The sequence below is a fragment of the Dioscorea cayenensis genome, chromosome 18, assembly GCF_009730915.1.
Source record: "Dioscorea cayenensis subsp. rotundata cultivar TDr96_F1 chromosome 18, TDr96_F1_v2_PseudoChromosome.rev07_lg8_w22 25.fasta, whole genome shotgun sequence".
Taxonomy (NCBI): Eukaryota; Viridiplantae; Streptophyta; class Magnoliopsida; order Dioscoreales; family Dioscoreaceae; genus Dioscorea; species Dioscorea cayenensis.
The window spans coordinates 23,577,050-23,597,805 of NC_052488.1; the positions used below are offsets into that span (position 1 = coordinate 23,577,050).

At 35.0% G+C, this 20,756-nt stretch overlaps 3 protein-coding genes across 6 annotated transcripts; 2 read left to right on the plus strand and 1 right to left on the minus strand.

Annotated features, from left to right (window-relative positions):
- Window positions 1-2,046: 2,046 nt before the first annotated feature.
- Window positions 2,047-2,686, minus strand: LOC120282975. The gene is made up of 2 exons (XM_039289802.1): window positions 2,485-2,686; window positions 2,047-2,381 (listed from the first exon to the last, which is right to left on the minus strand). The coding sequence occupies exons 1-2, from the start codon at window positions 2,684-2,686 to the stop codon at window positions 2,047-2,049; spliced, it is 537 nt and encodes a 178-aa protein (XP_039145736.1).
- A 1,186-nt stretch (window positions 2,687-3,872) lies between these two features.
- On the plus strand, window positions 3,873-5,334 carry LOC120283040 (tropinone reductase homolog At5g06060-like). 4 transcript variants are annotated; one of them, XM_039289872.1, is made up of 5 exons: window positions 3,873-4,061; window positions 4,166-4,369; window positions 4,482-4,698; window positions 4,783-4,889; window positions 4,977-5,334. In XM_039289872.1, exons 1-5 carry the CDS (start codon window positions 3,984-3,986, stop codon window positions 5,166-5,168), a joined length of 798 nt encoding a protein of 265 aa, XP_039145806.1. In that variant the 5' UTR covers window positions 3,873-3,983; the 3' UTR covers window positions 5,169-5,334. The 4 variants fall into 4 exon arrangements, with proteins under 4 accessions (XP_039145806.1, XP_039145805.1, XP_039145807.1 ...); XM_039289871.1 differs by having other exon boundaries at window positions 3,873-4,057; window positions 4,162-4,369; XM_039289873.1 differs by having other exon boundaries at window positions 3,873-4,057; window positions 4,162-4,369; window positions 4,986-5,334.
- Window positions 5,335-9,306: 3,972 nt separating this feature from the next.
- LOC120283039 (tropinone reductase homolog At5g06060-like) lies at window positions 9,307-10,903 on the plus strand. Its single transcript, XM_039289870.1, has 5 exons — window positions 9,307-9,446; window positions 9,557-9,764; window positions 9,873-10,089; window positions 10,200-10,306; window positions 10,394-10,903. Exons 1-5 carry the CDS (start codon window positions 9,373-9,375, stop codon window positions 10,583-10,585), a joined length of 798 nt encoding a protein of 265 aa, XP_039145804.1. The 5' UTR covers window positions 9,307-9,372; the 3' UTR covers window positions 10,586-10,903.
- The last annotated feature ends 9,853 nt before the right edge of the window (window positions 10,904-20,756 follow it).

Here is a 20,756-nt window from a genome sequence, read left to right on the forward strand (position 1 = left end):
AAATTCTTGGGTCTGTAATATTATAATTCTATAGATATTTGTAGAATACTATATTAGTATTGTTCATCAATGTTTATGGGTCTATTGTGGAAGAATGTCATTTTTTTTTTCTCCAAAGTTGCAATATGACAGGAGTAGCTTAGTTTGATTTTTGAAAATTTTCTGAGTGGAGTAGAATTCTAATCGTCTCATCTGACATCTTACCAAGTTAATACACCCCAAAAGGAAATCATTGTGCAGGGGTGTGTGAGCGAGGATGCAAAATGAAAAAGAGCCAGTGCAAGTGAAACTCCCAATTAGGTGTAGTTTGATAACTTGAACTAGAAACCGGCCATCTGAGGCTATTTTGACATGATCTAATATCTTTATTGGGACGAGTAGTTAAATTAGAGCTAAATAATTTATTCGCCAAATAACCTTAATAGCTCAAAGCATTCCATCTTTTCTCCAATAAATGTGCACCAGGCACATCTATACCACATAAACACACACACCATGCACATATTTGAACTCTAGAACTTTGAACGGAGAGAAAAATAAAAAAACCAAGAGTAACAGGGAAAGATAAGAAGACCAGGAGGGGAGAGAGATTATTATCAATTGTGGTCCCTTTAATTTCAATTAATTGCATAGTTGTTGATAAAAATTTTGAGTTATTATTTTTTTTTTATTTTTTTTATTTTTGAAAAAGTGGATAAACCACATGCAATAAATAAAAGAAAAAGAACAAAAGTCAGACCAAACGGTCAGAAACAACAACAGAACACAAAAGCCCACTAGAAGTGGGGACAAAACATGCCGAACACCCGACTGGCTAGGACCCACACAGATAAGCACTACCCCAGCGCCTGATCAGGGATCCCCTCCACCGGGAGCATCTCCACCGGAGGGATCCTCCTGCTGCCCAGAAACACCAAGCTGTGATGAAGTGTAGAAGTATGCTCACCAAAACTCGCCTGCTGAGAAGGAGAGGCTGCAGAAAACCACATGATCAGAACATGGGTAACCCTGGAGATAATAGAAGAAGGAGAAACGAAAACAGCATTGAAAATGTAATCATTCCTATCAAGCCAAACATGCCAAACAACCACTTTAACAATGTGGCCTCCTAAGGAGAGAAGACAAGGCCAAAGTTTGAACCACCAGGACCCCCACACCTCACCCAAGGAGGACGGGAGTGTCGATAAACCGAAAAGGTGCAAGAAGAAACTCCAGATAGGTTGTACAAACTGACACTGACGGAAAAGATAATCCACCGATTCACAGCATGGCAAAGAACACACTTGGTGGTAGGAAGCTTGTTGCAACGCCGGACGGCCAAATTTTCCAACGTGAGAATCTTATCCCATCCAAGCGAGCCAATTGAAAATATTTACTTTCTGGACAAGCATAGGTCCAAAAAATCTTGGCAACCGGACATCTAACCCCACCATCAATCAGGAATGAGTAAAAGGATTTAACTGAAAATCTCCCGTTCGGCGTTAGGGTCCACCATCTACAAATCTTCTCCAAACAAACCAGCCCTAAAGGGAGTAGATTTCCAAAAAAAACGCCTCACCTCCAAGTCCTCCCGAAACGGCATTAGATCCAAACTGTGTCTCAGCTCCAAAAATGTACCATTAGGGTTGTCCGATGAGAAAAACAAGTCAGGCCAAATATACATAGGAGCACGACCAAACAACCATTTATCCTTCCAAAATAAAGACTGCTGAGCCATCGTGGACGATTTGCTCCGTGTAGCCCCTAAAAGCCGACAAACAGCAAAAGAGACCACTCCAAAAGAAAGAAGCCCAACCATGACGGTGGAGATGCAAGTTCCAGTGAGAAAACCCATAATTGAAGCGCACGATAGGCCATCCGCACCAGTTTGCATCGGACGACAACTTCCACCACCACTTCCCGAGTAGGGCGGAGTTGAAAACCTGCAAATCTAAAATGCCCCAACCACCTAAGTCCTTAGGCCGGCAGATACTCTTCCAGCTAACCAGTCGGCATTTGGGATTATCAATGTCCGGCCTCGACCACAGGAAGTCACTCCTAATCCGATCAACCTCCTTGACGACCCAACTTGGAAACCGAAAGATATATAGACATCCAGTACATCGGGATAGCAGATAACACTGAGTTCAGCAGGATAAGCCTACCCCCCGCAGATAATTGTCGAGCTTTCCAGGACGACAATCGATCCCTGACCTTAGCAATAAGAATATCCCAGTCTTGCTTCCTTGGCCTTCTTCTCGAGATAGGAATACCCAGATAGGTGACCGGAAGACAATCAACAGCGCAGTTCAGGGTCAGGGCCTCAGCATGGTTCGGGAGGCTATCAGAACGAGAGGAAAAAAGGCACGTTTTCGAGAAATTGGTTTGCAGACCAGACATTCCTTCAAATAAATATAGCAACAGCTTAATGATGCGTAAATCCTCAAGACCCCCCAGTGGTCAGAATGAGCAAGTCATCAGCGTAGTGCAAGGTACACATCGAACCGTGGCTGCCCAGTGGGACCCCAATTAGCACACCAGAGTGTAATGCATGAGAAAACATCGTCCCCAGCACATCCGTCACCTGGACAAAGAGCAAAGGGGAAAGGGGGTCCCCCTGTCTCAAGCCACGACGGTACCGCACATAGCCACTCGGCGAACCATTAACCAGAATATCAGCCTTGGAGGAGACGAGGAGACAACGCATCCAGTCTACCAAAGCCCCTAGCCTCCATCAGATCAAAAAGAAAGTCCCAGTCCACCGAGTCGAATGCCTTAGAAAAATCCACCTTAAGGATATGGCCTGGAAGCCTTTGCTTGTGAATGCTGAAAATCAACTCCTCCACCGTAGCAATGTTGTCGATAATACATCTACCTTTAACAAAGGCCGACTGCGAGTTGTTACAAGATCGCCGATAACTTTACTTAGCCTAGAAGCTAAGATTTTCGAGATGATCTTAAGGGTTGAGTCCATAAGATCACGTTGGTCACAATATTTAATTCATATAATTACAGAGGTTGTGAACCAATGAACAATTATTATGATTTATAATTACATAGGACTAAAAACTTTAATAATAATTTATCATTATTTTACTAAAATAAATAAATCAAATCAAATTATCTTAAAAAAAAATATAAACAATTAAAAAAACCACAAAACAAGAAAAAAGGAGTGTTTTTAGACATCATCAATCCCAATTTTTAAATAAGTAGATAAAAATTACTTTATAATTAATCAAAAATTGGAAATACACATAAAAATGATTATTAATTTATTTTATGTTGAATATTGAAAATATTATATACTTGACATTCACTTTATTTTTTTCTATCTAAAACTTGTTATATGATTAAGTAATTATTATTACAAAACTAAAATCAACATTTAAATTGTTGGCTATTCTTAGGAATTCCATCTATTCATATATCTTATGTTTTTTTACATTTGCTTAAATTTCATTAGTGTCTGAAATGAAAATCACATTAGTCTCACTTATATAATAAAGAAAAATTAAAAAGAGATTATTGCACATGGTGCATGAAAGTAAAATAAAAATTAAGATGCATCACAGGGATAGTTCTTGAAACTAAAAAAGAAAGAATACACTACAAATATATATTAAAAAAAGATTACATGGGCAACGAGGGAGATGCCAAAGGGTGAGAACAATCTAAATATTATTAAAAAAATGATTACATGAACAACGAGGGAGATGCCAAAGGGTAAGAACAATATAAATATTAGTGCCTAACAACCATCCCAAATCCCATGTTCTTAAGAGTCTCACCAAACATGATAGGAAATAAATGAAAAAAAAAACCCTTCTAATCCATTAAACAAAACAAAACAAAACAAAACAGCATACAAAAATATAAAACTCCAGTCAGCATCTCACCACCTCCTTATAAATGGCCAAATTGAGAATCCTCTCCTCACAAAGAAAACTAGATCCCAAAGTTGGTGAGGAAAGACAAGGAAATAAAAGAGGAGAGAATACGTGATGGAAGGTTTATTCAGCAGATGGTCTCTGAAGGGGAAGACAGCTCTGGTGACAGGAGGAACAAAAGGGATAGGGTTCGTTTATCTTCTCCATTTACACCCTCATACATACATATGTAATTAATTAAGTGTTGATGCATGCATAAAGATTAAGATTTGTTTCATAAAAATTCATGCAGGAAGGCAGTGGTTGAGGAATTGGCAACCTTGGGAGCACTAGTGCACACATGCTCACGCAACGAAACCGAGCTGAAGGCGATCTTGCAAGTATGGACTGACAAAGGCCTCCATGTCACAGGCTCAGTATGTGATGTTACTTCACGCGCGCAGCGCGAGAAGCTCATAGCTGATGTTTCGTCCAACTTCACAGGAAAACTTGACATTCTGGTAACCACTTCTGGTTTTTGTTTGAATTAATTTTTCTCATTTTAGTTCATAAGCTATTTATGGTAATGGTACATGTGATGACCATGTTAATTTCTGACGTACGTGTTTTCAGGTAAGTAATGCAGGGACAGGGGTGCCAAAACCAACTGTTGAGTTTACAGAGGAGGAGGCGGCTTTTATCTGGACCACCAACTATGGATCTTGTTTTAACATTTGCCAGCTCGCACACCCTCTCTTGAAAGCTTCAGGTTGTGCAAGTATAGTGATTGTCTCTTCTGTTGCTGGTATTGTTGCCAGTCCTTTGGGAACACCCTATTCTTCAACCAAAGGTGATGATCGATGATCCATATATATATATATATATATATAATTTAACAACTAAATTTAAATGAGTTTGAATGGTGAGTGTGCAGGAGCACTGAATCAACTGGCAAGAAACTTGGCCTGTGAATGGGCAAAGGACAACATCCGCGCCAACTCCGTCACACCATCATTCACCAAAACTCCTCTGGTTCAATCTGTAAGGCCATTTTTCAGATCACATACTACTATCTTCTGTTTATTGAATGCATGGCGCGTAATATATTTGATCATTTTTAATTTGCAGATGCTTGAGAATGAGGAAGTTGTAAAATATATACAAGAGCGCACACCACTAATGCGTGTGGCAGAGCCGGAGGAGGTGTCAGGTCTGGTTGCCTTCTTGTGTATGCCTACAGCCTCATACATCACTGGCCAAACTATCTCTGTTGACGGTGGAGTCACAATCAATGGCTTCTTCAATATGCACAAGGACTAGAATTAAGAAATTAATCAGCACATATAAAGTCATTATCTCTGTTTGTCTTACTCTTTTATCTCCCTTTTAATTTATATCTCTCTTTGAACTGGTTCCTTAAGTTCTTCAGGTCATTGATGTTTGAATAAAGTGATCCACCATACCTGGACTGGTGTGTTTGTCTTACTGTTACATCCTCTTGTTTTTTTTTTTTTCAAGGATTCTCTTGTGATTCTTCATTGTCCTTTATTCTTTTTTTCGAATAATAAACATGATCTCTTCGTTTCACGGCCGACATTATTAAGCCTTCTCTTTGTATCAGTTCTATTAATCCTAATAATACCGGCCTATTGCTACGAAACCAACCTTCATAAGTATGGATTTAGAGCTTAGCATCCTTAAAATTTCTTACTGTGTTCATGGGAATGGTTGGGACAGAGATGTTTTGAAATCAATTTTTGGATCCTTCTTGAATTCTCCTATTATGAGTTAAGGGAACAGAGTCAAAACCTAGTTCTAACTGTGCATATACCCATACATATATACATATATATACCTTGTACCCTAAATCCTAAACTCTAAACTTTATAAAATATATATATTTACCTATATAACAGTATCATATACAACTTTAAACTGTAAAAACATGGAGAATTTTCCTTGGGACAATTAAAAAAAGCTTTGAAAGCTTAAAACGTGACTCCTAAAACCAAAATTCTTCATATATTTGGTAAATGAAAATTGCCGGATTTTGATATGCATAATTTTTTTTTAATTATATGGATAAACTATATATTTATTAAAGCAGCATGCTTTAAATTTTGGGCCTGAATTTCTATGCATATTTTGTGGACTAAAAATTGAAAGTGATGATCATACCGAGTATTTGTTGTTTGTTCCCAGCCCCCGGAACTAAACCGAATTGACATTGCTAGATGTCTTGATTGGCAGACCTATTCATTTATTTGGTGGGCTAAGGGATGGCAACAAGTAGGGTATGGGTAAGATTATGCCAAAACCCTTATCCGTACCTGTAAACCTGTAACCTCTACCGCATACCCGTACCCTTACCCGTACCTTTCAGGGTAAAAAAAATCATACCCTTACCCTTACCCGCAACGTACAGGTATACCCGCAGGGTACCCTCCTAACCGTTGTTCAAATTATCGAATTAAATTTAAATAAAAATAAAAATAAATTAATTATACATTATATTATAATCTTTAAACACATGCCCATAAATTCAAAATTACAAGTTAATATATATTTTTTATCTTAAATTATATAATCACATAAAAATGACGTCTATTTAGGACTCAATGGTAACTCTACCTTTTGTTTTGTTCATGTTTAAATATCTTGGTTTTTGTTTTAAATTTTTCATATATCTACTATTTATATATTATAAAGCTTCAAATTTATAAATATCTCGTAAGATTTTGAATATAAAAAATATTATAAATAATTCTTCATAAGTTATATCCAATTGATTTTTTATTAGTATCTTATTTTTCAGGATATTCTTATAATTTATAATTTATAGAATAAATTATTATAACATTATTTTTTTATACTTTGTTTATTTATTAATTTAATTATGATTCTTAATATATATCTAAAATTCAATTTTGATAATATTATCAAATATAAATATAAAAATTAAATAAAATTTAAAATAATTTATTAAGAAAAATTTGAAGTATTATTTTCAAATTAATCACCATGAAAATAAATATTGGGTAAATTGTGGGTAAATGTTTAGTTTAATGAAAAATTATATATATATATACATATGAGGGTAAGGGTACGGGTACGGGTACGGGTTTTACCCATACCCACTTCAATGGGTAAGGGTAAGGAGAAGGGTACGGGTAGGGTAGAGGGCATACCTTTACCTGACCCGTACCAGCTCAAAAACTAACGGGTAATACCCTTACCCCGTACCCGTACCCACTCGGTCAAAGAGGGTATTACCCTCTTTTACAAGGTATGGGTACGGGTATACCCGTCGGGTAGGATACAAATTGTCATCTCTAATCTAAATACATATAGTATTCACTGCAGAGTTATAATCATCCTGTAACGTTCGTAGATTTAATCCAATAGTATAGCACTGTTCAATGAATAGTGATGACTATTCAATGAATAGTGATAAATAGCCATTAACACAGTAAAAAGTGGGATACATAGTATTTTGATCTAAATCGTTCAACTAATTTGTGCACAGTACTTAAAGAAATCCGAACGATCTAACTCTATTTCTAATACATTTATTGCAACCAAATTATTGACAAATCCAAAAAGTAATGAACCCAACTAATCCTTGATTATGTCTCACTGTAGCAATACTATTCATTGAACAGTGCTGGACCGTTGGATTGAAATCCAACGATTGATAGCAACGTTCCATCCTCTATATATATATATATATATATATATATATGTCATACATAATGAATCACACATGCTAAGAAAATTAGCTATTAATACTAATTTTTTTAAAAAAATTATCTTAACTATTTATTATTATTTTATTATTTTTTATTAATAAAAGTGACAAACACCGTCGAATTGACAGAAATGTACAGAGGTGAATAAGTTATTGTAGTTTAATGACTCCCTAAAAATTCATTATTTGGAGTTGGCTAACACGCTGAACAATAAAGTCATGCTACATGATGTATCATAAATTATAACTTTATAATAGTAAATTTCTTTGCTATACACCTCTGAAATGAATAAAAAATATGACTCTTCCGGTCTTCCCACATAATAATACATAAATAATACTACTACAATATGCAAATGATGCATTTCAACTCTGGCCTATCTATATATGCACTGACAAGTGCTTTACCACTGCATTAAGCAAATGTTGGCATTTAATATTATTTATTTTACTTAATTCTTCTCTCTCACTTAAATATCATCTAATTAATCTTTTCCCCACTTATTTGTCTCCCACAATTTCTAACCGGGGAAGATAAGAGAAATACTAGGAGGGAAGGGACAAATTATTATCGATGATTGTCGTTGATTGGATTGTGTTGATAAAGCTTTTGAGTTATTGCTTTCATTTCATGTTCTTGGTATTTTATGTAGTTGGAGAGGATGAGAAGCAACAAGCAATTATGATGATTTATTATTACATGATGGGAAAAAATGCAATCATATATAATTGATTATTATTTTACTAAAAAAAATAAATCAAGCTATTGATAAATTAATTAATTAAAAATAACAAAAGTTGATTAAAAAATAAATCAAACAACTTCTCCTACTGTACATACACTGTACATCCGGGGTTCCAGTACTGTTTGGTACTGTTTATATTCATATAAAAAAGACGTTTGCACGTCTATTATTAAAAAAATAAATAAATCAAACAAGAACAAAATAAGAAAATGACTATTTTTAGAATTCATGAATTACAAATATTATATTCTATTTATTTAAATAAATAGATAAATATATTTTATAATCATAAAAGAAAATCGAACCATCAACATTCCACATAATAGATATCATCACTATTATTTGGCTATTGGGACGGAAATTCAGTACTCCACGAGTTTACTTCATCTATTCACTAGTTTTTATTTTTCTTACATTTGCTTAAATTTCATTAATATATCAAAAGAAAATCATAAATAAATATTAAAATGAAATTATTGCAGATGATGCTTGAAAATAAAAATACAATTAAGATATGCCCAAAGATTCTCCATTTCTTTAGGGTTCCTTCACTTTTGTGCTTATTTTCTATTTTATTTTTCTTCTCCCATAACAGATATGTAATTATTGTGTCATTGTATTTTCTGGTCCAGTGGGGCCAGTGTTTTTATTATATATATATTTTTTAAATAAATGTAGATAAATCACATTACTAAGTTGCATCCAAATTCACGTGATGGATTGACAATTTTTTTATAAAAAAATGGACTCCAAATCTCATACCAACCACCACGGTCCAAGTATGGTTGTCTTTTTTTATTATTATTATTATTATTATTATTATTATTATTATTTGTTAAGTGAGAGATTGGTTGACTGGAATGAGTTGAGTTCCCCATATTAGTAAAATAAATAAATAAAATAAATACAAAACTCCAATCAGGATGTCACCAGAGCTCACATTATAAATGAGCAAATCGAGTGCCCTCACTTAATATAACAAAGAAAACTAGATCCAAGGTAGTGAGGAAAGAGATAGAGAGAGTAGGCGATGGAAGGTTCATTCAGCAAATGGTCTCTGAAGGGGAAGACAGCTCTGGTGACAGGAGGAACAAAAGGGATAGGGTTCGTTTATCTTCTCCATTAATTTATACCCTCGATCATATATTCATATATGTAAGTGTTGATGCATGCATCAAGATTAATTAAGATGTATTTCATAAAAATGCATGCAGGAAGGCAGTGGTTGAGGAATTGGCAACCTTGGGAGCACTAGTGCACACATGCTCACGCAACGAAACCGAGCTGAAGGCGAACTTGCAAGTATGGACTAACAAAGGCCTCCAAGTCACAGGCTCGGTATGTGATGTTACTTCACGCACGCAGCTCGAGAACCTCATCGCTGATGTCTCGTCCATCTTCCCAGGAAAACTTGACATTCTGGTAACCACTTGATCTCTTTGTTTGTTTGAATTAATTTCTCTTTTTAGTTAGTTCACAAACCATGGTGATGGTGTGATGTGCCCATGTGAATTTCTGAGGTATTTTCAGGTAAATAATGCAGGGACTGGGGTGCCAAAACCAACTGTTGAGTTTACAGAGGAAGAGGCAACTTTAATCTGGGAAACCAACTATAAATCTTGTTTTAACCTGTGCCAGCTCGCACACCCTCTCTTGAAAGCTTCAGGTTGTGCAAGTATAGTGTTTGTCTCTTCTGTTGCTGGTATTGTTGCCATTCCTTTTGGAACACCCTATGCCTCAACCAAAGGTGATGATCTATGATCCATATATCTATCCATCTCTAATTAATTAATTAATTAATTACCAAGTACCAACTATATAATTAAACTAAGATGAGTTTGAATGGTGAGTGCGCAGGAGCACTGAATCAACTGGCAAGAAACTTGGCCTGTGAATGGGCAAAGGACAACATCCGTACCAACTCCGTCACGCCTTGGTTCACCAAAACTCCTCTGGTTCAATTTGTAAGGCCATTTCTTAGATCAAGTACTACTCTTTGTAGTTCATTGAACTGTGAGTAATATATTTAATTAATCATTTTTAATTTGCAGGTGCTTGAGAATGAGGAAACCCTAAAATATATACAAGAGCGCACACCTCTCAAGCGTGTGGCAGAGCCGGAGGACGTGTCAAGTCTGGTTGCCTTCTTGTGTATGCCTGCAGCTTCATACATCACTGGCCAGACTATCTCTGTTGATGGTGGATTCACAGTCAATGGCTTCTTCAATATGCACATGGCTTAGGAGGAATTTATCAGCACATACGCAGTGATTAATTAATTATCTCCGTTTGACAAGTACTCTCTTCAAAAATTTAGTGGTGGAGGGCCTTCCGGTGAAGTTTGAAGATTCTATCTCTACCATCAGGCAGAGTTCGTAAGCTAACACTCGGAGGAGTTTAATGGTACCATGATGGTCAAGGAGGTACAGGACCATATCAAGGGTTAGTTCTGTTTATTAGGATTGTGTTTATCGAGGAGGCCTATTGTTCCTCGTTTTGTTTTCTCCTTCTCTAGTGGATAGTGGACAGGTGCGTTGTTATGTTGTGTTGTTGTTTTCTCCATCTTTTTAATTAAAGTGGTTAATCTACCTTTTTTCCAAAAAAATAATAATAATTACTTTTTTATCTCTTTTTAAACTGACTTTTTAAGTTCTTCGGAAGATTTATGTTAAAATAAATTAATCTACTATACCCTTTAAGTTCTTCAGAAGATTCATGTTAAAATAAATTGATCTACTAGATCTGGATTGGTGGGTTAGCCTTCCAGTTAGGTCGCCCTCCTCTTATAATTCTTCATTGTTCTTTAAAAAAAAATTAAAAAAAAAAAAAAAATAGATCAACCTCATTTCATTCATGGACTTTGTTATCTCTTTCAAATAAATTAACATGGTTTAAAATAACCTTTGAAAACAATTGATATGAAATAATCTACTCCTCCCTTTATGAATCCAAATTAAAATAAAAAAAAATTTGATAATACATTTTTTATTTAAAATTATTTTTAATATTATTGGGTGAAGAGCTGCAATAAGTTGGTTTTAGCTCATTACTTAAAAAATAAAATAAAATAAAATAAAAATAAAAATAAACTATGTCAATTGTCAATAGCGGAAGGGCAAAATGGAAACTTTGCTAATGAGAAAACTAAGTGAGAGAGGAAAATGGAGAAAGGCAATGAAACAAAAGAGAAAAAGAGAAGAAGGGTGTTAGGGCTTAGCATGGTAAGATGATTGGATGGCAAAGTAGTGTCGCATTTGCCCCAGATTTTGAGTAGTGAATTTTTGCATGTAGCTCTCTTAATTTACACGGTTTTGCCCTTTCTTTTTTATCGGTTTTTGAAAACATTTGTTATTCATTTTTGTATTGATGGTATATGAGTTGTTTTGATTGCATCTTTTTGTTGTGTCATGTCTTCATGTTGTGAATCTCTAATTGTATCTTAAAAACTTTCTTTTTATCCCATTGTTAATATAGTAAAACATTTGTCAAGTGACTCTAAGAAATTTCGTGATTTTTCCCTTCGATTTGAAAAGGCGCTTTCTACTAAAATTATGTTATTAGCGTGTAAGTCTTGGTGTTTTAGATTTCATTCTAACACTCAAGAAATGATTTGAAGTGTTTTACAACTATGTCTGATGATACAATGTCATACATACGAGTATACTATATGACTTACACCTATATAGGAGGCCGCATAATACAATCTAACAATTGTGCTGGCCCGAATGCACTCACATATAAAACAGTATTAGGCAACCAAAGAGTGTGTGGGTAAGTGTGCTCTTACTAGGAGGCCACACAACACGTCTTAAGAACTGTATGGACTTGAAAGGCACCTGTATATATATATATATGACAATATATATGAAAAGTGACTACTACAACATATATGAATACTAATTTTGAACAGTTAATTTAGTTCGATCTATCTATAAGCAGTCAACAACTCCATGCACATTAAATAAATAACATGTGATGCATTACCAATTTTAATTATATGTAAATGACATGTAGTGGTTGGGTACATAAAGAAATTGAGATGATGCTACACATGGAAACTAAAATAATTAAAAACTATGTATTAGTGGCTAGTGGTTAATTTGATTTTTATTAATTAAAAAACAAGATTATTGTATAGGTTGCGTCAATAGTAACAAACTAAGAGCTTATATAAAACTACAGATTTAAACTCAGGAAGGCCAGTTCTCCCATTTTAATATGCATTCACATGTTAACATCTTTACTGATAGAGATTGATTTTGCTATCCCTAGGCAATTAAATGAATTCAAATGTGCTTTTAATGCATTGAAACGTGACATTTTATTTCACTTCCAAAGGATGCGTGTGTTCCACGTCATGTTTTGGCAATTCAAGCTAAAAAAGAACGAAACTAATTAAAGCACATGCAACCCTTCTGATTTACTATGTTATTTAAATTTAAATTTATGAAGTTTCATTTGAAAAAACATTACTAATAACCGTTAAGTTCCCCATTAATTTAATTTAATTTAATGTAGTGATTTATGTGTTTTTCAAAAATCATTTTCTCTGGTTTCACGGGCTTTTAAACCTCAGCAGTATCTCGAGTCCCCTTCATTCGAGATGCGAGCTGATTCCTCCCGACCACGCTCTTCGGCCCAAGAAGGTAAGGATATTATCAGAATCCCCACTCGCAGACATCCCTCGAGTGCTGGTGTTCTTCACCCCTACCTAAAAATATAAAAATCATTTTCTCTTGAGGCCTATAGAAAGTCAAATGGATACTGTAATGCTTTAGTTAAAAGTTGGGTGTATATATATATAATTACCATTTTTTTTTTGTCCGATATATAAATCTCCGTTTATGCAGTTTTTGAAATTAAATGTTTATGCAATATTTATTCCGGATAAAAAGATTAGATTAATTCAATTTAATTTAATAATTATTTATTTTTTTTTATCTCTTGTTAAGTTTAGTTTAATTCGGTTCCATTTAATTAGTTTTAATATTTTTATTATTTTCTTTGTTCAATCTAATTTAGTTCAATTTAATATTTTCTTTTAATTTATTCATTGAGTACTTCACTATGAACAAACCATTAATTCTAACAAAAATATTTCTATTTGTATTTTTCTTTACATATCAGTACGTTCTTTTTTTTTTAAGTGAATAAATCACATTCATTAAAAGACTGAAATACCAGATACAAAAGCTCACTACCCCAAGGGACAAAAAGCAAACTAGAACCACCAGAGGTGATTATAAAACAACAAACCAACCAACAGACAAACCTAGAGGAGAAATCCTCTACATATCAGTACGTTCTCCATTTTTTTTGTATTTATGGTTTATCTATTTTATAAAAAAAAAAATATTCCTATTCATATACATGATGAAAAGAAATTAATAAAAATTAAAAAGAGGTCAGTAATAAACGATAGCATTAGAAATAAAAACAAATGGATGGAAATATTCAATTGAGTGCATGACTCAGATGTTGTTACATTGAATATAGTTATTGGCCGCAAGATTCCTCATTGGCCATGCTTATTATAGAAAATTCAACTAGAGAACTAACTACCAACTTTTTTGACCATAGAAAAAAGTCTTCGTTTCTCTCAATATATAAATATATATTATATTACTCTTCGTTTACTAAGCACGTTTAGCCAAGAAAAGTTGGTGGTTAGTTTTCTAGTTGATTATATAAGGGAGGAGACTCAGGTGCATCACATGAACCTCATGCACTTGCCAGGTAATAATATGACCAATAAAAAAAATCTAAAAACTATGGTTAAATGTTCCAAATATTATATTAGATCGTTAAGTAGTACTAATCAGCTGCTATAAATATGGAGGGGAAGCGTGAACCCTATTCACAAATACTACCCACACATATACATACACTAGAGACCCTTTACGTACACAGACAGTGAGAGAGAAAGATGGTAGCTGGCGCAGTTAATCAAAGATGGTCTCTGAAGGGGATGACTGCTCTAGTGACCGGAGGAACCAAAGGAATAGGGTTTGTTTTCTTGATCCCCATATATATATATATATATATCTTATTGTTCATGCATGATGCTGCATGGAGATTATTAATTACAAGAATTTGGATGATATGCATGCCATGCTTGCAGGAAGTCAGTGGTGGAGGAGTTGGCTGGCTTTGGAGCAGCAGTGCACACATGCTCACGCAATGAAGAAGATCTGAAGGTGAGCTTGAAACTCTGGGCTGACAAAGGCTTCAATGTCACAGGTTCCATATGTGATGTTACTTCACGCGCTCAACGTAAGAAGCTCATCGCTGATGTCTCTACAATTTTCAAAGGAAAGCTCAACATCTTTGTAAGTGTTTCGCTGATTAATTTTCTCTACCTGTAAATTTAAGATGAACTACACGAAATTAAATTAATCAATTAATGTGGTTAATTGATTAGATGGAGTGTGTGATCAATTCTACAGGTGAATAACGTAGGGACCGGGATACCGAAAGCAACGGTTGATATTACAGAGGAGGAAGCGTCATACATCTGGTCCACTAACTTTGAGTCTGCTTAATTTCCACCTTTGCCAGCTTTCACATCCACTGTTGAAAACTTCTGGTTGTGCGAGTGTGATGTTTGTCTCCTCTGTGTCCGGTGTCGTTGCCTGTCCCAGCGGCACCCCATATGCCACGACCAAAGGTAGGTGTCACGCCCCGAACCTGGCTCCCCAGGCCCAGTGCACTGACAAACGGCCACACACCCACCAAGCTGAGGCCCAGTAGGCATGTAAGGCCTCAAAACCTGTTCTCAACAAATCACAAAAAATCTAACAGAGAGCAAAGACTAGAAACAAGAATGGAGTTCAGCACTAAAAGAAATAACTAAGTGTCTTGCACAGTTGCTACAAATTTAATCAAATAAAAACTATGCCCACAACAAACGGGACTTATTACATGCTAAGAAGATTGACGGTGGCCCAACGATCCTGCTAAGCTATCCGTCACTGACCTCTACTCCTGATCTGAAAGAAAAATAACAACCAAAATTTATGAGCTTGACAGCCCAGTAAGCACCCACTAAAAGTATAGGGATCACTTATCAAAAATCATAATTTAATAATTTGCAAAAACCAACCATAAGTTTAATTCACTTAACATAGATGTCAAAAATTAAGCATATAGGTCCCCCAAACAACTATTGCCCAAAACAAATCACAAAATTCATATATTTACCCTCGGTGACCCGAGACAAAACAAAAGTCATATTTTTACCCTCGGTGACCCGAGCCAAAAATTAACAAAGGCCGATATTCTGCACCGACGGCAAGCAGTGGGAAACTATAGTTTCTAGAACAAAATACGTGTCGACACGGTCGGGTGTTTAACCCCCGATGTGAGGGGTTGTTGCAAAAGTTAGTTGGGGACTAATTTCTATATCAAAGTACCTTGTTCACAAAAACGATGAACTAACAAAAATTCAAAAACACACAAAGTATAAAAAAATTCTGATAACATGATCCCATTTTTTGTCATATCAAAATACACGAGTTAATAGAATACAAACATGAACATATATTAAAAAAATAATAATACTCTTTAATCAAAAAAATTAAATAAATACCGAAATTCAAAATAAATAATACATAATACATCATCTGGACTTAAACCCAAGAATTATTCACAATTTAAACAAATTTCCAAAAATTAAGAAATTTTTAAATAATTATAATTCAACACGAGTATGTAAAAATTTCGGAAGATATGAAATTTTTAAAAAGAAAAAGAAGAAATTCGAATTTAAATGAATTATCTTGAAATTCAAAAATTTAAATAAAATCGAGATTTCATTTGCACATGTAAACATTTCAAATTCAAAGAAAGATCATCAATTTGAAATATTAAATAAATTAAAATAATTCCGAAAATAGTATTAATTATATAAATATAATTTGAATAATATACGAAATCTAATTATCCAAAAATAAATAAATAAAAAAATACATATTTTTCACAAATTTAACAAGTTTCAAAAAGTCTATATACATAGTATAATTTATATGTGAGTTACTTACCTAAATGTCTCACAACTCCAAGACTCCAAAATCGGATTATCCAAAATCAAGCACTCGAAGGATGCCCTAACAAACATAAATCATGTGCATAAAAAGAATGAATAAACACAAAGGTTGGTGAACACATATCAAATTCCTTAAGGTAGTCTATAGGGTGAAAAACTAAGGATGAGAATAAGTAAGATCTCACAACCACAATAAAAATTCAAGCACCTACCTTGGATCTTTCGTCACAAAAATTCAACGAGGAACAAAATATCAAGAGCCTGCCGCCAAGGTCACCACACGACACAAGAAGAGATACGGTTTCCTCCAGTTTTCTACTCTCCTTTAATTTTTAAACCAAAACAAATATCGCGTGAGGATCCTCGCTCGGGTGTTACTGGAACGATAAATCGGATCCCGGGAGGTCGGGATAAGATAAAGGGTCTCCTTTTAAAATATAAATAAGTAGATAGATTTAACTAAAAGTAATTTAAAATTAATTAAGAGGATGGGGTCCACAGTAGGTGATCACAATGAGAGATTATATGTATATATGATTCATATATAGGTATATATCATTCAATGTATTGATGGCTTTTTCGGGGAGCAATGAATCGGGTTAACAAGGAACTTAGCTGCTGAGTGGGCTAAGGACAACATTCGCACAAACAAGTGTGGCTCCGTGGTTCATCAAAACAGTTCTAACCGAGCAAGTAAAAACATTAATTCTAGTTTCTTTCTAAACTCATGCATGAATATATATACCTCATTGAGCATTTTTAATCTTTGTTACCTTATAGATAATCAAGGATGAGGCTTTGATGGTGAAGATACGGGAACGAACACCGCTGCAGCGTGTTGGAAAGCTCGGAGGAGGTGTCATCGCTGATTGCGTTTTTTTGTGTCTCCCGCGGCTTCATACATTACCGGCCGGTCATAGTCGATGATGGTGGAATAACCATTAATGGTCTCCATAATATGCTTGACTAATGTTGTTCATTAATCAAAAATTTGCAACCAAATTACATAATTGTTTTATCAGCCACTCTCTGTTTCTTATTTTCATCTCATGAATGTTTGTTTCCATCATCACTTGACAGTGGATGGTGGTCATTGATATCGCATTGTATTTTCTCTTTTCTTGTAATAAACTTGAGCCTCATGCATGCATGTTTAATAGAATCCATCTTGTGCTGATACTCGATGCCCAATTAAAAATTTCAAACTAACCAAAGCAATGTATACGACTTCTCACCATTAGGACAAAAGCCTGCTGGAATAATTATTAAAAAAAATTAACAAAATGGAACATAAAATTAAGAAAATTTAAAAATCTTATCTCTGAGGACCAAGACAGAGGCACATTGAACACGTTGCGTTTAGAAACTTACGCTTGTTAGACACGGGATTTTACACTCTTGTTCTAAACAAAGCGTTGAGAAAAATTAAGGAAAAATATCTCTAAAACACTAAATTATTTTTGTATGCTTTTACAATGCATATAAATTGCAAAGCAGGGATGATACTCTCTGATCAGTATATCTGGTGTCTCCCACAAAGACATCATCAGCTCCTCGAAGATAATCCTTTCTCTCTGGTCTTCTAGCTAAGCCTCTACTGACGAACTGATTAGTGATTCCCCCTTCGCTTCAAGCTTGTTGTAAGCGAGTTACCCTGGAGGAAATGAATGATGTGTTGGAGAAATAGATTCAGAACGAAATAATAGGAGAAGCCAGAGGAGAGGAGGAGAGGGTGCTCAAGACCTGTTCTTCCCCAAGCGCCGGCCGGTGACGAGCACAGTGGCGAGACAGCATTCCGCCATGGCCGGAACGAAGAAGCCCCTTTTAATAAAATGCAGTCCAACAGGCCGTAAAAAATGATCCAGCTTTTGTAGTCTGTTGCTTTATTTTAATTGAAATGGTTTATCCATCTTTTCAAAAAGAAAAAGATCCAGCTCTGCTTAAGAATAAAACTAGGAATTTAACATATTTAAAGCAATAATATTAGTAATATATCTTGCGTATAAAATGTGTTATGCGAGTCATGAATTTGAAATGAATAGACACATTAAAAAAAAATGAGTTAATATCATTATTTACTATATATATATATATATTGAAAAGGTGGATAAACCACATTTATTAATAAAAAAGAGTATTACAAACTAAACAGAATAACCAAAAATAAACCAACAAACTACTAGAGTGGTCCTAGATAAAAGACAAACTACCATAACTCTAGACAAGAAGATCGCCTAAGGAAATGACACAAAAACATTCTATTGGTATTTTCTAAATTTATTACAATTTTTAAAAAACTTTGTAATACAATTGAAACCAAAAAGGAACAATTGAAAAACTTTAATAATGATCATTGACATATTGTCAGTAGCGATTTAAAATAAAAAATTAGCTATTACATTCTAGTTAAATATTTCAAATAATGACCCTAGTTAAGAGATCCAAGTTTCCTTAAGTGGAGTCTCGAGATTCAACCTCCAAGAGTTGCACAGATTGTTCAAGGAGCTTGTGTTCTATATGATAACCCAAAATCTATCATTACAGTGGTTCCATATTCACGAGCGTTCATTTTGCCGTAAGTGGGGGGAAGTCGAGAAGTAAAAGAAGTGCTACTTCCTTGAAGTGGGGAAGGTGATATCACTTTTAGGACTTCTGAAATTCATTTGTCAGAATGTAAAAATAAAACCGAAGGATTTACGTGTTAGAATTTACATGTTGGATGAAGTTCTATAAGTTCAAAAAGGACTTTGGAAGTGAAAGAATGTGAGTTTTTATAAATTGGCTCACTTCCTCCCACTTTAGTTCAAAATTCACTTCAGTCAAAAATGGGGGAAGTGCCACTTCCCCCACTTTAGCACAAATGAGCATAAATAAGGGAAGTAAGACTATTTCTCCCCACTTCCCTTGAAATGAATGCCCCAAAACCAACAAAAAGTAAGAAAGTGATGATTAATAGTTTTAGCTGCTTCATAGCAAAAAAAAAAAAACACAAGTAGCAATCGGAATCTGTCACACCACATGTGGCTAGGTTTTCAAGTACTATGAGAAGCTTTTTTATCAAAGGCCAACCGATTGACAATATTGATTTTCCAAAAACATGCACCTTTCCAAATAGCTTGTGTAACAAAATAGCACCGGTCTTTATCATTGGGGCCGTTATTAAAAATTTAACTAAAAAGTTGCCTTTGGAAACTCAGCTCCACATTATAGAGTCCTCATTATCGAACCAAGGTTGAAAATCCTAAATCTGACTTTGTTAAGAAAAGAGTCAGTATAGGATTGTTGGGAAACAGAGAAAGTAAGAGCTTCTTGACATAACCTAATAAATGCAACAAAGTTCTCAAAGCCTCATGTCAAAGGAATATCCTTGGGCAATTGTTTACTCGGTGATGTAGCTAAAACAATGTGGAAGCTTCGTCCCTGATTGTATGAAATACGAGAGCTTCAAAGATAAGAAGACAACCTAGGAATGTCATTGTAGAAAAAAGATTTTCTTTTGGGTTTGATTCTCAAAGTTGACTTTGCCAAAGCTTTCGATATAGTGGACTGGAGTTTCATGACTGAACTATTAAAAGCTCGTGGTTTCAGTGATAAATTGGTAGGGTGGATTAGCTCCATTTTCACCACATCCAAAGCGAAGTTCCTGATAAATGGTGTTCAAAGGGGATATATTAGATATCGCAGAGGTCTTAGACAGGGCGACCCGCTTTCCCCTCTCCTATTTGTCCTCGCTGTTGATGTCCTCAGCACCATGTTTAACAACGCTCTTAACTCTGGAATCCTGCATGGTGTGCCACTCAGAGATACTGGCATTAAAATGTGTCATTTACAATATGTTGATGACCTGCTCATTCTTACAGCTGGAGGAAAAGAAGATCTTCGCATCATCAAACTCATTCTCTATATTTTTGAAGGATTATCTGGTCTTAGAGTTAACTCTGAAAAAACTTGCCTTTTTGCCACCCAAAGAAACCTTGAACCCCATATTTATCTTGCTAGAACAGTGCACTGCAGATCTGGTACCCTTCCGATAACATATCTGGGGATACCTATCTCAGGGGGACGTCCGCGCAGACAAGATTGGGATATCCTTGTAAGTAAGATCCGTTCGCGTCTTGCTTCCTGGAAATCCAGGTTACTTTCTTTAGGTGGTCGACTCACTTTAGTCAATTCGGTCCTCACTGCTATACCCACCTACTCGATGTCTATCTTCAAGCTTCCTGTTTGGGTTATTAGAAGCATTGACAGAATTAGAAGAGATTTTTTATGGTCCGGACCAGATTTCCAACATAGAAAAATTCGATTGGTTAATTGGACTAGGTTATGCAGACCTACTTAGCTAGGTGGGTGGGGAATTTTGAATCTCCAAA